We start from the raw sequence: 15,679 nt of genomic DNA, 5'->3' as shown, positions 1-15,679 counted from the left end.
AAGAGCTTTTGTGCTTGTAAAGACTTCAGTTGTAATGTTTCTGCTTCCATGTAGTTTGCGCTGGATTGCAACAGATGGAATAGGAAAAAAAAGCCCAGACTAATAGCTAGGACTGATGGATAATTAACTTCTCAATGATTCATCTGTGTAACACCCTGGGTTATTTTACAGAAGGAGCATCTGGTTCACATGTGTACAATAGTTTGCTTACTATGATTGACATGTGCAGTTTGCTCATAAAGAGCTGTTGTTGCAGATGTATGGCTCTGCCCCCTTCCTTTGTATTCTTACACAGACCAATGTTTTTTAGCTAGTTCCAGTTCACATGAAAGATTTAAATTGCAAGTAAATCTAGATTAAAGAATGCTTGCAACAAAAGTTCACTCTGTTCATTTATGGAATATCTGAAAATGGTGAATTGTCTATGTTATGTAGCCTATACACTGCAATCCAAAAACAAATTTTTAACGTGTTAAAGCCATACCATGCCATATGATGAAAAAGGCTGCCAGTTTTTTTCTTAATTCAGTTTAAGAAAGAGAAGACATAAATCTTGGGTTTTATATATAATTGTTTTATGAGTGCCTAGCGAGAGCCTACTTTTTGGAATATATTGCACATTAGGTTGCATACAAACTGGCAAGAACCAGAGGCAGCTTACAGTGAAGACACGATTGTTTTATCAAATAGATCCTGTTGGCAGCCATAGAATAATACTAAACAGGAGGAGTTTATTTGGCCTATCATGTCTATGCTAGCTCTCGGAAAGATCTATCCAATTAATTCCATTCCCTGCCACATAACTCTGTACCACAGAACTTTGACATTTATCTTCCCTTCAAGTATTTATCCAATTTTCTTTTGAAAATTGCTGTTGAACCTGCTTCCATTACCCTTACTACTAAATGATGAAAAGTTGCTGCATGAGAAATTGAGGCTAGAGAGTGCCCTGACAGAGATCTTGAAGGATAGAAAGGTTTGATAGGGTATATACATAGACAAATTGTTTCCACTTGCAAGAGAGACCAGAACCAGAGGGCATGAATTTAAGATAGTCACTACCGAAGTCATTAAGGAATTCAGGGCAAATTTCTTTCTTTTCCCCCAAGTGGGTGGTTAGAATGCACTGCAGGCTGCTACAAGGTGTAATTAAAGTGATGAGTATGAATGCATTTCATGCAGAACTTAGCAAAACAGGAGGGAGAAAGGAAGTAATGTTTATGTGAATGAAGTTAAATGAAGAGGCCTGGAATGAAGCTTATGTGGAGCATAAAAACTGTGAGGCCGAATGGCTAAATACCAGAAGTAAAATTTTCCCTCCATGGTTTAGAACTGACAATCATGGTCAAATATGGAGAACAGTCCCAAGGCTCTGACTTTTCCCAAGTTGGCCTATTGATGACCAGAAAACAAGCTTGCCTCCCAATTAGGGACGGCAACTGGGTTCTCAAAACTGGAAGATCAATAGGAGTCGCTTCAGTACTGAAGAATCAGCCTTCTTCGGTAAGCAAGGGAAAAGGCTGCCCTAACATGGAAATGCCCACTTTCTAGCTATTACTTACTTAGTGAAAAGGCCTTAGCACCCCACCAACATGGTGGCAAAGGAACTCGTTCAATGGACAACCTGTGGCAACAACTGGCTATAGTACTTCCTCTGAAAAACCACCTGCTTCAAAATCTCCCCTTCCCCCTAACGCATCCCAAAACCAGCCCAGCTCGTCCTCACCTCCCTAACCTGTCCTTCCTCCCACCTATCCCCTCCTCCTACATCAAGCCCCACCCCCATATCCTACCTACTAACCTCATCCCGCCCTCTTGACCTGTCCATCCTCCCTGGACTGACCTATCTCCTCCCTACCTTCCCACCTACACTCACCTTTACTGGCTCCATCCCCACCTCTTTGACCTGTCTGTCTGCTCTCCACCTATCTTCTCCTCTATCCATCTTCTATCCGCCTCCCCCTCTCTCCCTATTTATTTCAGAACCCCCTTCCCCTCCCCCATTTCTGAAGAAGGGTCTCGCCCCAAAATGTCAGCCTTCCTGCTCCTCTGCTGTTTGGCCTGCTGTGTTCATCCAGCTCTACACCTTGTTACTGCAGACAGCTGTGCTGCTTCCTGATGCCTCTGGCTTCTCCATTCTCACTAGATAACTGAAGGGCCTCATCCCTGGGGTTATGCTTACATACATCTTTGCTTCTGTCTCCAAGGCATTGACATTCACTCCTAAATTGTAGTTCCCAGCATTGACCTGTCTTTCCACAACCGCTATCCTTTCACCAGGACTGGGCAATGTGATATGTGGAGCAAGGAGAGGTACTTTATAATGAGGTAGAAAGACAAAGGGTGGAGGTGGAGAACTTGCCTTCTTCCTGACTCCCCCAATTAATTTCTGAACAGGAAAAATGGCAGAGGTGTGAATTTAATTACCTCAACCTTCTTGTACTGGTGTTCACTTACAAAAGGATGGAGGGGTCAACCATGTCATGTGATAACTATCTAATGTACCGTGTTGATATCTATACGATTGCCTGTTCCTGCTTCTGCCTCATATCCTTTGCTCCCTTGAGCCCCATATGCTACATCCAGTTCCCCTTTTGAAATCACATAAGGCTTTGGGATTGACTGCTTTTTTTGTTAGTGAATTCCACAGGCTCACCTTTCTCTGGTGAAGAAATTTCTCCTCATCTCAGTCCTAAATGGTTTTCCCTGTATCCTTATGTGACCACTAGTTCTAGACTTCCCTGTCATCAGGAACATCCTTCCTGCGTCTACTTTGTCTAGTCTGATTGGAATTTTATAAATTTCTATAAGAACTCCATTATTTACCTGAACTCCAGTGAATATGATCTGAATCAATTTAAATTGAATTGGCATTAAAAGATAGCAGGGACATGTCAGAAATTATTGCAGAGCTGAAAGACTTTTAGTATGGCTAAAGCCAGAAGATTCTTGTGGAGGATTCCTGATGTATAATGTTAGCCTTCAAGTTTCTTGGCTTTATTTATTAACTTTCAGATGTGTTTTTATAGCACCTCCATTTTATCTGGCACCCACCACCCTTTAATTAGATTGTAAATGCAATTTTATCACAGGTAAACAGGATTTTTAAGAAGATGTTTAGCACACTAGCCTCCATTGCTCAGACCATTGAGCATGGAAATTGGGACTTTGTGTTGAGGTTGTACAGGACATTTGTGACGCCACATCTGAAGTAATTTGCACATGTCTGGTCACCCTGCTCTAGGAAGGATATTATTAAATTGGAGAGGGTGCAAAAAAAAGTACCAGGATGTTGTGAGGACAGGAGAATTTGAGTAATAAGGACAGGCTGGATAGTCTAGGACTTTATTTTGTGGAGTACAGGAGGCTGAGGGCTGATCTTGTAGAAGCTTATAAAATTTTGAGGGGCAGAGGTAAGATGAATAGCAAAGGTTTTCTCCCGAGGGGGATGTGGAGTTTCAGAACTAGGGAACTTGTTTTTAAGGTGAGAGGGAAAAGGTTTTAAAGGGACGTGAGGGGCTACTTTTTTTCACACAAAAGGTGGTTCATACGTGGAATGAATTGCCGGACGAATTTGTAGCTACAGACACAGTTACGAGATTTAAACGACATTTGGATAGATACATGAATAGGAAAGGTTTAGAGGGATACGGGCCAAACGCAAGCAAATGGGACTAGTTTAGTTTGGGAAACTTGGTTGGCACGGAGGAGTTGGACCGAAGGGTCTATTTCCATGCTGTGTGACTCTATGACTGCATTACTCTGGTAGCCGCCCAAAAGATCACGCTGGAGGGCATACTTCCAATATGAGTGGGTGATCAGCATCAAAAATGTGGAAAATTATTAAAGTGAAAAACTTTTTGGTCTTTAAGGAAAAGGATCTTTGTATTTTAACAATTTAGTTTGTCCGTTATGAGAAGATACACTTGAATTTAAGAAATTATGTATAAAATTGTATCTGCAGTTTAATAAATGACGCTTAAGGCAAAATCCCACTCAACAATTATTTCTGTTATACTTTAATTAAAGCAGCTTTTAACTGTGCAATGATTGATGCTGTCAATTCACATCTGAATGCATGCAAATCCTTACTAAACAGAGATGTAAGATTTAGCCTTGTGTTAGCTGCCATTGTCTGTAGAACTTAGCAAGTAAATAATTAGTAAGTCTCCAGCCATCCAGCTTTGAAGGAGGAGAGAAAATAGTAGCATTGTGTTTGTACTTTCATATAAAATTTTGCTGATGGTCTCAAGTTCATTCTCTTTCCATGGAAGACTTAAAATGTAGAAATAAAAGGCAGAACTTCTTTTCTTAATTGAACTGCTCCTAACCTGACATAAGAGAGAGTATATTTGCATTTTTAAAAAATCTGTGTCCTTTGTTTTTACAATCTCCTCTTAGTTGTATTGTCACACTTCAGTTTATCCAACACACTGACTCCAGCTGGTAAAATAAGGCAGTCTAGGTATAGCATTCTGCTTGGCTCTTATTAAAACCCCGATGGCTTTGTTATTTGCAATCTTAAGTCTTAATAAGGATCAAATTTTCAGTACAGAGATGTTCCATTTAATAGCGTAGTAATAACCTTTGTGGTTAAGAGTTAGAATTAGTCTTTCCAAATTGAAGAATGATAATTACAAAACAACTCTTAAGTTTTGCAGATACACTAGGAACTGCAGATGCTGGAGAATCTGAGATAACAAGGTGTAGAGCTGGATGAACACAGCAAGCCAAGCAGCACCATAGGAGCGGGAAGGCTGACATTTCGGGCCTAGACCCCTGAAGAAGGGTCTAGGCGCAAAACATCAGCTTTCCTGCTCCTATGATGTTGCTTGGCCTGCTGTGTTCATCCAGCTCTACACCTTGTTATCTTAAGTTTTGCATTTTGACATAAATTCTCAAACGTTAACAATGGAGCAGTAATGTTACATATAAGTACATTATAGTTTTATGAAAATTAGGTATCTTCTTGGTGACGGCCACCTACTCTTTAGACAGAATTACCTTTTGGCAGTAGATTTCACTTTATTATTTAATATTTTCCTAATACTTATGATTTTGGAACATATTTCTGGAAGTCACAACAGTGGACGATGTTTTGTCCTGTTGTTTCTGAATTTGATCGGTCTGAATCAAGACTTCTGCTAACTTTGAAGGTCACCGACAAGTAAGCTGTAGATCGATTGTCCAACATGGTTTAGTATTTTTCCATTCTAAAATGCTACTTTTAAGTTCTGCAAAACACACAGCACTGAGTAAATCCTATAGCCTTGAGCTATAGGGAACATCTGGATTGTGACCATAATACTGGAAGTTTATAAGTGAAGCTGCAGTTTCTCTTTGACCAAGTGGCTCAACTAGCTTGGCTCCTCGGTGTAGTTCTTCATTGGTAATTAGTAGTCTGAAATGTTATTAGCTGAAAGACAGTTTTCTGCAGGACAAAAGCAGCAAAAGTTTTGAGTGTTCTGTTCCATACTCCACATTTCCCAATCTTACATGTTCCTTTCCGAATCTTGCCCAGTGGCACCACATTAAGGAATTAGAAGCCTTTTTTCAAAACTAGCATAACAACGATCATGTTTTAAACATTCATCTTCATAATCACTCATTATTGGTTTCTTTTATTAATTAAACCTATTTGTTAAATTATTTGTCATTATTGCCAAAGGTAATCATTAATGCCCTTGGTCATACTAATTTAACTTCATCAAGGAAATGGTTGTAATATGAATACAGCATTTTGTTTTTGGTGCTGTCATTGTTTCCATAGTACACTATATGCACTCATTTAAATAATTGTTGTTTGCCAAATAGAAGCTAAATACATTACAGAATCCCTGAAGTGCTGCATGATAATTAGGATCGAGGCCACAATTAAAATAGTGCATTTGCATTGGACTTAACACATAATTGTTTGTAGAATTCCCAAAGCTGTCATCTATGGTGAGCTGCTGTCTGGCTTTCTCAGTGGAGGCAGGTAAATGAAATGCAAGGGAATCAGTAAAGACCACTTTGAAATCTTGAAATATTAGCCTCAACACCTGGATAACCATAGTCACTAATTAAACTGCCACAACAGCCTTAAAGAACTTGTATTCACTGTCAATTACTTGGCTGGCAAAGCAAACCATATATCTACCCTATCTGAGATAATGGGAACTGCAGATGCTGGAGAATTCCAAGATCATAAAATGTGAGGCTGGATGAACACAGCAGGCCAAGCAGCATCTCAGGAGCACAAAAGCTGACGTTTCGGGCCTAGACCCTTCATCAGAGAGGGGGATGGGGAGAGGGAACTGGAATAAATAGGGAGAGAGGGGGAGGCAGACCGAAGATGGAGAGTAAAGAAGATAGGTGGAGAGAGTGTAGGTGGGGAGGTAGGGAGGGGATAGGTCAGTCCAGGGAAGACGGACAGGTCAAGGAGGTGGGATGAGGTTAGTAGGTAGCTGGGGGTGCGGCTTGGTGTGGGAGGAAGGGATGGGTGAGAGGAAGAACCGGTTAGGGAGGCAGAGACAGGTTGGACTGGTTTTGGGACGCAGTGGGTGGGGGGGAAGAGCTGGGCTGGTTGTGTGGTGCAGTGGGGGGAGGGGACGAACTGGGCTGGTTTAGGGATGCAGTAGGGGAAGGGGAGATTTTGAAACTGGTGAAGTCCACATTGATACCATATGGCTGCAGGGTTCCCAGGCGGAATATGAGTTGCTGTTCCTGCAACCTTCGGGTGGCATCATTGTGGCAGTGCAGGAGGCCCATGATGGACCTCCTGCACTGCCACAATGGTGCCACCCGAAGGTATGGGCCTCCTGCACTGCCACAATGATGCCACCCGAAGGTATGGGCCTCCTGCACTGCCACAATGATGCCACCCGAAGGTTGCAGGAACAGCAACTTATATTCCGCCTGGGAACCCTGCAGCCATATGGTATCAATGTGGACTTCACTAGTTTCAAAATCTTCCCTTCCCCTACTGTATCCCTAAACCAGCCTAGTTCGTCCCCTCCCCCCACTGCACCACACAACCAGCCCAGCTCTTCCCCCCCCCCACTCACTGCATCCCAAAACCAGTCCAACCTGTCTCTGCCTCCCTAACCGGTTCTTCCTCTCACCCATCCCTTCCTCCCACCCCAAGCCGCACCCCCAGCTACCTACTAACCTCATCCCACCTGCTTGACCTGTCCGTCTTCCCTGGACTGACCTATCCCCTCCCTACCTCCCCACCTACACTCTCTCCACCTATCTTCTTTACTCTCCATCTTCGGTCCGCCTCCCCCTCTCTCCCTATTTATTCCAGTTCCCTCTCCCCATCCCCCTCTCTGATGAAGGGTCTAGGCCCGAAACGTTAGCTTTTGTGCTCCTGAGATGCTGCTTGGCCTGCTGTGTTCATCCAGCCTCACATTTTATTATCTCTCTCCACCTATCTTCTTTACTCTCCATCTTCGGTCCGCCTCCCCCTCTCTCCCTATTTATTCCAGCTCCCTCTCCCCATCCCCCTCTCTGATGAAGGGTCTAGGCCCGAAACGTCAGCTTTTGTGCTCCTGAGATGCTGCTTGGCCTGCTGTGTTCATCCAGCCTCACATTTTATCTACCCTATCTGACTTGCTGTGCGATATTTGCAAACATATTTTCATGTCCAGCATCAGTTTATTCTCCCGTCTGTGCAGCTCCCCCCCCCACCCGAGTTGAGACTCATCCATTGATTTAACAGGAAACTTCATTCAACACATCACAAAGATAAAGAATAAAGAAGTCTTCTGCTTCCAAGCAATCGCTAGAAACTGATAATTTGGCCTCATTCGGGACTTTTTTAACCGATATTCTGTGATCTTTGATATCAAGCTTAGTCACAAGTACTAGCCAATTTTATCCTCTCAGTTTAAAAGATCCGGTTAGTTTGCAGCCGATAACAGTGGTTCAATTTTCTAATTTATTTGCTTTGTTATTTTTCTGCAGATCATGCCCAATGAGCTCGGCCTCATCTGCAATCCATCATCAAGATGAAGAGGATGAATCACAAAAAACCATACCAAACACTGTTGAAGCGGATGATCTCTTTGATAATATTTAAAATGCCTAAGCATGGCATACCCAGAGAACAGCAAATAAATCAAGTGAATAGTACATCTTTGATGTCATCATGCTATGAAATACAATTAATTGTTTAAGAAGCTTTATTGTAAAAAATACATTATATGAAATCTACACCTGTAATTTCCACTACACAGCAGTTACACCTTTACCACTGGGATTCTTTGAATGTTTAGTTTCTAATTAAATGTATAGAATGAACTTATTCTCCTACAAATATGATCTCTTTCAAATCACATGACACAAACCTTCCTCATTTGATGTGATCTATATACAAATGACGAGCAAAGTTTTGAAAATCCATGCATCTTGTACTTTATTACCGTGCCCCACATATTTTTAAACTGCATCTTTCAGAATATTCTTCTTATGTTGTCTAATGGGATCAGTTGCAGTGCTAAAAAATGAAAGTAAGTTTAATATGAATAAGAGACAAAGCGGCTGAATTTGCTGTTGCATGGAAAAAAGCACATCTGACAAGAACTGCAAAGTAGGTTTAACACCAGAATAATATAGATTTGAGGGTTGTTGCTATAGGTTGGCCATTCCTCTCTAAGCAACATGCCTAGAAATAGCATGAATGTTCAAGTATTGAATTCAAGCTTTGGCTTCGTAAGGATGTTGACTAATGTCTCATTATTACCGTCTTCAATGCCATCTTTAGCAAGTTTAATTTATGTTTATCTCTTGGTAAATGTGTCTGGCAGAGTTCCAGAGGACATTATGTAAAAGCAACACTCAATATCTCAGCATTGACAGTTAGAGGATTTGTGATGTCGAACAAGTAACTATAATGCCTAACATCACTGTCAGTAGTTGGCAGTAATCAACTAGTTCTGTAAGCATAGAAAATAGTCAGCAAAAATACACTTGCTTATAAAATGTGTTTTTCTCTGCCAAGTTAACTGGTAAAATAAACCATTTAAAATAAGTAACATGCTCTTCATTAAAGTAATAACAAAGGTAATTTCTAGACTGTGGATCTCATTGTTATTACCAGAGTTCCCTTGTTGAATCCCCTCTCTCGGAACATATCTTAGCAACATATTTTGGTATAATATGTCCGTAAAGACAGTAATTTCGAACACAGTGTGCTTAAAACACCGTCTATGAGGTGTATCAGATTATGTTTATTAATAATAGTTATTGATTAATGCATTCTTGCAAATCCAAATTTTATCTCTGCCTTTGCTAATGGAGCATCAGCTGACATGTAGTGTGGGCTTATCTAAGCACTTTAACTGAATGCCAATCCAACTGATATGTGATGTAGATGCATCCCCTACTCAAACTCATTGAGGCAAATGTTTGAACAAGAAGACATTGTTAGGTTGACACCTTGCGTTATATGAGAGGAGGGCACAACAAAGAGGCTCAAGTGATGGACTAAAATGATCACATTATTTCAGAAAGAAAGCTTTGTCTTCCCCATTTTTGAAATATAAATAACCACAGATTATTATCATTTTACTTTGCTCTGAGCTAAAAGAACAGTATTCATTATTGGGTTTAAAGAGTCCTACATGCTCTTAGTAGCTACAATGTAATGTTCTGCTCTAAAACAAGAGTAGTTACTTATCATTGCACACCTTATCTTCATAATTTTAGCCCTGACTGAACTTTCATCTCCAAAGCCACTTCTCAACCAAATTGACTAATTAAGGGAATTAACAGATACAGCACTTTGAGGATAGCTTAAAACCTGTTTCAGAAACAATTGACTGATATCTCTCTCAATGTTTTACATCTCTTTTTATTGTTGTATGAAGTACTCACTGAATTTGAATAGTGATAAGTACTATTCCTTGTGAAGAATTCTTTAAACTCCATTTACAAGATGATAATTCATTTTGGGTAGTGAACTTTGCCAAAATAAACTTGCTGGAGTAGTATTTTTGATTCAGTTGTCTTTATTGCAACAGATGGTTGGGAGTAAAATGCTGTTACTTAGCTGGGAATTCATTACCTCACATACCTGTGAGCTGTAGTCTTACACTTTATGATATGGTCGAACTCCTTAATTTACAATCAATGACTAAAGATTATTTCATTGTTAATCGTTCATTAATTTCAACAAGATATTCTTCTGTTCCATCTTTTATCTGCAATACTGTTGTTGTGCTTGTGTTTAATGCTCCTCCTCTATCATAGAGTGTGCACTACCATCTTTTTTTGTACTTTACCATTGATAAAATGCTTGATGTTTATTTTTTTAAAGCCCTGGGTTCTGTATTTAATCCACAAACAGAGAATTAAAGATGTGCGGAGCAGATAATGCTCACTCAGAGCACTTAAGGTGCTTCTTTGATATTGCTGCATTACTGATCTGATGATGCGAAATGATGAAAGCTTCATTTGTTTATTCATCTATCCAGCTGGAAACCAATATAGAAGGGTTAGTAACATCACATAGTGGGGGTAACTTTGAGGAGAGAAATTAATGCAAATGGTTTTCCTCGGTGAATCATGGTATTACAATTTATTTTGTGTCAATATTTAACAGTTTTTTAAAAAGTGTTGATTAAATGTTGGTTTTATTAAAATTGATTTCAAGTATTGAACAAAAACAAAGCTGCTGGAAAAGCTCAGCAGACTTGGCAGCATCTGTGAAGGAGAAAAGAGTTAACATTTTGGGTCTGGTGACCCTCAGAACCTTTATCCTTCACAGATGCTGCCAGACCTGCTGAGCTTTTCCAACAACTTTGTTTTTGTTCCTGATTTACAGCATCTGCAGTTCTTTTGGTTTTGATTTCAAGTATGGTCGTTAAACAGTTTGTTCAATAATTTTACTGCCGCACTAATTCGTCAGTAGTAAATTTCTGTCTCCCTCATTTGTCTTTATGGTATTGGCTTCCTCCTGAACTATGTCATCTGGGAATCCTCTGAAACTTGAGTCAAAAGCATTTTAGTGCTGAGTGTGGGATGACTGTTAAACCACGGATGCATCACTACAGGCGATGCAATATGCAACACATACTGCATTTTGCAATGCATGCATGAGAACACCTCAGTCCCCTTGTTTCTGAGCTCAGTAATCTCTCTTACTTTGCTACTCTTTCTGCCAAAATGGACAATTCCACATTTTCCCACATCATACTCCATTTGTTACATCTTTGCTTGCTCACTTAACCTATCAATATCTTTTTGTTACCACCTTGTATCCTATGCACAGCTTAATCTATCAATTTAGCTTTGTGGAGTCTGCAAATTTGGCAACCGTGCCTTCCGTCCCCTAAACCAAGTCATTTATATCAATGAAACATAGTGGAGGTCCCAACAGAGGTTCCTGTGGTACACCACTTGTTATAAGCTGCCAATCAGAAAAAGGTCCTTTTACAGATACCCATTGAATCATAGAGATATACAACTCACCCATGCCAACCAGATATTGTATATAAATCTAGTCTCATTTGCCAGTATTTGGCCCATATCTCTCTCAACCCTTCTTATTCATATACTCTCTTAAATGTTGTAATTGTACCAGCCTCCACCACTTCCTCTTGCAGCTCATTCCATACACACGTCATCATGCGCATGAAAATTTGCCCCTTAGATCCCTTTAAAATCTTTCCGTTCTCACCTTTAACTTATGCCCTCAAGTTTTGGACTCCCCATCCTGGGGAAAAGGCCTTGATCATCATCCTATCCTTGCCCCTAATGATTTTATAAACTTCTGTAAGGTCACCATTCACCTCCAACGTTCTAGGGAAAATAATCCCAGTCTCTTCAGCCTCTCCCAATAAATCAAACTCTCCAACCCTGGCAACATCCTTGTAAATCTTTTCTGGACCCTGTCAAGTTTCACAACATCCTTCCAATAGGAGGGATACCAGAATTGCACACAGAATTCTGATAGTGGCCTAACCAATGACCTGTACAGCACAATATGACGTCCCAACTCCTATACTCGATGGATCGACCAATGAAGGCACGCACACCAAATGCCGCCTTCACTATCCTATCTACCTGTGACTCCACTTTCAAGGAACTATGAACCTGTACTCCAAGATGTCATGAAGTATATAAGTCCTGTCCTGATTTACCTTTCTAAAATGCAGCACCTCAAATTTATCTAAATTAAACTCCATCTGCCGCTCCTCAGCCCATTGGCCCATCTGATCAAGATCCCATTGTACCCTGAGGTAACCTTTGCTGTGTACTACACTGCCAATTTTGGTGTCATCTGCAAACTTACTAACTATACCTCCTATGTTCACATTCAAATCACTTATATAGATGACAAAAAGCAGTGGACACAGCACCCATCCTTGTGGCTTATCGCTGGTCACACATCTTGAGTCTGAAAAGCAATCCTTCACCACAACATTGTCTGTTCTACCTTGACCCCGTTCTGTATTCAAATAGCTAGCTCTCCCTCTATTCCATGTGACCTAACTTTGCTAACCATTTTACCGTGAGGAACCTTTTCGAATGCCCCATTGCTTCCTGTTAACCAGCTAATCTTTTATCCGTGACAATATACTCCCCCTACCCATAAGAGCACATTTTTTGCAACAGCATTTGATATGGCACATAATCAAGTGCCCCATGGAAATTTAAATACAATGCATGCACTGATTCCCCTTTGTCCCCCTCACGTTACCCCCTCAAAGAACTTCAAAGAATTTGTCAAACATGTTTCTCTTTCATGTGACTTTGACTAATTGCAATGAATTTATCCAAGGAATATGTTAGAACCTTTCTTTTAAATCATAGCTTCTAACATGTTCCCTATAGCAGATATAAATCTGACTTTCCATTTTCTGTTTTCCTCCCATTTTGAATGAAGTAGTTCCATTCTCTACCTACCAAGCTTATGACAGTACTGAACTATAAAAATTTTGGGAACTTAAAACTGTCTCATAGCCAGTTCATTTAAGGGCATAGGATGAAGACCTTAGGAGTCAAGCAGTTGCCCACCTGCAACTCTACCAATTTATTCAGTTCCACTTTGGTGATTGTTATTTTTCTGAGTTCTTCCCTCCTTTCCATTCCCTGATTTATCGCTGCTTCTTGGATCCTGTGTATTCTCTGTATTTAAGACAGATGCAAAATACCGTTCAATTCACTTGCCATTCTTCTTTTCATTCACTCATGGGGCTTCGCTGGCTAACCAGCATTTATTTCCCACTCCTAGTCACCCTTGAGATGGTGGTAATGAGCTGCCTTCTTGAACTGCTGCAGTCCATGTGCTGTAGGTTGACCCACTATTCCCTCAGAGAGGGAATTCCAGCATATTAACCCAGGGACGATGATAGTCTGGGTAGTGAGAGGCTTGGAGGGGAACTTGCAGGTGGTGCTGTTCCCATGTATCTGTTGCCCTCATCCTTCCTGATGGAAGTTATCATTAGTTTGGAAGGTGCTGTCTAAGAATCTTTGGTGAATTTCTGCTGTGTAGCTTGTAGATAGTATATAGTGATGCCATTGAGCAGGTGGAGGGAGTGGATGCTTGTGGATGTGATGGCAATTAAGCTGCTGCTTTGTTCTGGATGGTGTCAAGGTGTTGTTGATACCCAGGCAAGAGGGGAGCAGTCCATCATATTCTTGACTTGTGCTTTGTAGATGATGGACAGGCTCTGGGGAGTCAGGAGGTGAGTACTGCAGTATTCTTAGCTTCTGACCTGCTCTTGTAGCCATTGTATTTATATGAAAAATCCAGTTGAGTTTCTGATTAATGGTAGCTCCTGCCATTAAATGTCAAGGGGCAATACATAGATCTCTTGTTGGAGATAGTCATTGCCTGCTATTTGTGGCACGAATGTTGCTTGCCAGTTTTCAGCACAAACCTGGATGTTGTCTGGCTCTTGCTACATTTGGATACACACTGTTTCAGTATCTAAGGGATTGCAAATGGTGCTGAATATTGGTGCATTAATCAGCAACTATCCTCACACCTGACCTTACAAAAGAAAGATTTTCATTGATGAAGCAGCAGAAGATGTTTCAACCTAGGATACTATGCTGAAGAGCTCCTGCAGCAATGCCTTGTGACTGAGATGCTCAATCTTTATGTCTCCAATCAGCATAAAGTTTTGCCCTTGATTCCCATTGACCCTAACTTTATTTGGGCTCCTTGATGGCAGACTGTCAAATGTAACCTTGATATCAGAGACAGTTACACTTGCTTTCCCTCTTCACATCTGCTGTTCTGTCTGTGTTTGACTCAAGGCTGTAACAGTATCAGGACTGAATGGCTTTAGAAGAACATAAATTGTGTACCAGCGAGCAGGTTATTATTGGTAAGTACCAATTGATATCACTGTCAACAATGTTCCATCATGTGGCTGCTGACTAATAGACACATGGGACAGTTATTATCCCTTTCATGCACAGGACATACGTGGGAAATTTTCCACATTGCCAGGTAGGTGCCAATGTTCCAGCTGTACTTGAACAGCTTGGCTAAGCATGGGATAGTTCTGGAGTTCACATCTTCAGCGCTATTGCTGGAGTGTTGTCAGGACTCATTGGTTTTACAATAGCATGTGCCATTAGACATGTTTTAAAATCAAACAAAATGAGTATATTTGGCTGAAGACTCACATCTGTGATGCTGGACTCAGGGCCAAATGGCCTACTCCTCCAATTTTGTATGACCTCAGGAGGAGGCCAAGATGAATCACCCACTCATCACTTTTGAAGCTGCTTCCAAATGCTTCAGCCTTATCTTTGGAATGATGCGTTGGGGTCTCCCCACCATCACTGAGCCACCTCCTCCAGTAAATTATTTAATGATCCATAACCATTCACAGTCTGATGTGGCAGGACTACAGAATCGATATTTGATCCATTAGTTGTTGTATCATTGAGCTCTCCATATAATATGCTGATTCTACTATTTATCCTCTTAAATAGACTTTGTTGGAGCTTCGCCAGATTGACACCTAATTTTTAGGTATGGCTGGTGCTGCTCCTGACATAAACTCCTGCACTCTTTACTGAACATGATTTGACTCCTGGCTTATTTGGTGGGCATTATGTCAAGCCATGAGATTGCAGACTGTGGCTGGACACAATTCTATCAGAGATAATAGGAACTGCTGATGCTGGAGAATCCGAGATAACAAGGTATAGAGCTGGATGAACACTGCAGGCCAAGCAGCATCAGAGGAGCAGGATAACTGACATTTCGGGCCTAGACCCTTCATCAGGAATGCTATGCGATCCATTTCTCATGAAGGGTCTAGCCCCGAAACGTCAGCTTTCCTGCTCCTAGGATACTGCTTGGCCTGCTGTGTTCATCCAGCTCTACACCTTGTTATGTTGAATACAATTCTGTTGGCTCTGATGTCTCACAGGGCCTCATGTATCCCCAGTAATGAGTTGCTAGATCTAGTTGAAATCTATCACAACCAGCACAATGGTAGTGCCATACAATGCAATGGAGGGTATCCTTAATTGATTTTATCTCCACAAGGACTGTGTGGTGGTCAGTCCTGTCAATAATGCCAAGGACAGATGCATCTGCTACAAGTAGATGGATGAGAACAAGGTCAAACATGTTTCTCCCTCTTGTTGGTTTGCTCACCATCTGCTGCAGACCCAGTCTAGTAGTTAAGACCTTCAGGGCTCCACTAACTTGGTCAGTGCTGGTCAT

The 15,679-nt window shown here is 41.0% G+C and overlaps 1 protein-coding gene across 2 annotated transcripts in view; it reads left to right on the top strand.

Annotated features, from left to right (window-relative positions):
- The window catches only part of xrcc4 (X-ray repair complementing defective repair in Chinese hamster cells 4), a 340,565-nt gene extending 330,483 nt beyond the window's left edge, over window positions 1–10,082 (top strand). For both annotated transcript variants that reach the window (XM_048528164.2, XM_048528163.2), the window contains one exon: window positions 7,948–10,082. In XM_048528164.2, coding sequence (XP_048384121.2) covers window positions 7,948–8,062 — 115 coding nt within the window. In that variant the 3' untranslated portion in view covers window positions 8,063–10,082. The remainder of the gene's footprint in view (window positions 1–7,947) is intronic.
- Window positions 10,083–15,679: the final 5,597 nt, after the last annotated feature.

Source organism: Stegostoma tigrinum, chromosome 3, assembly GCF_030684315.1.
Source record: "Stegostoma tigrinum isolate sSteTig4 chromosome 3, sSteTig4.hap1, whole genome shotgun sequence".
In the NCBI taxonomy this organism is placed as follows: domain Eukaryota; kingdom Metazoa; phylum Chordata; class Chondrichthyes; order Orectolobiformes; family Stegostomatidae; genus Stegostoma; species Stegostoma tigrinum.
Note: the sequence above shows the minus strand (reverse complement) of the source record. Positions and strands in the feature narration are given on the sequence as shown.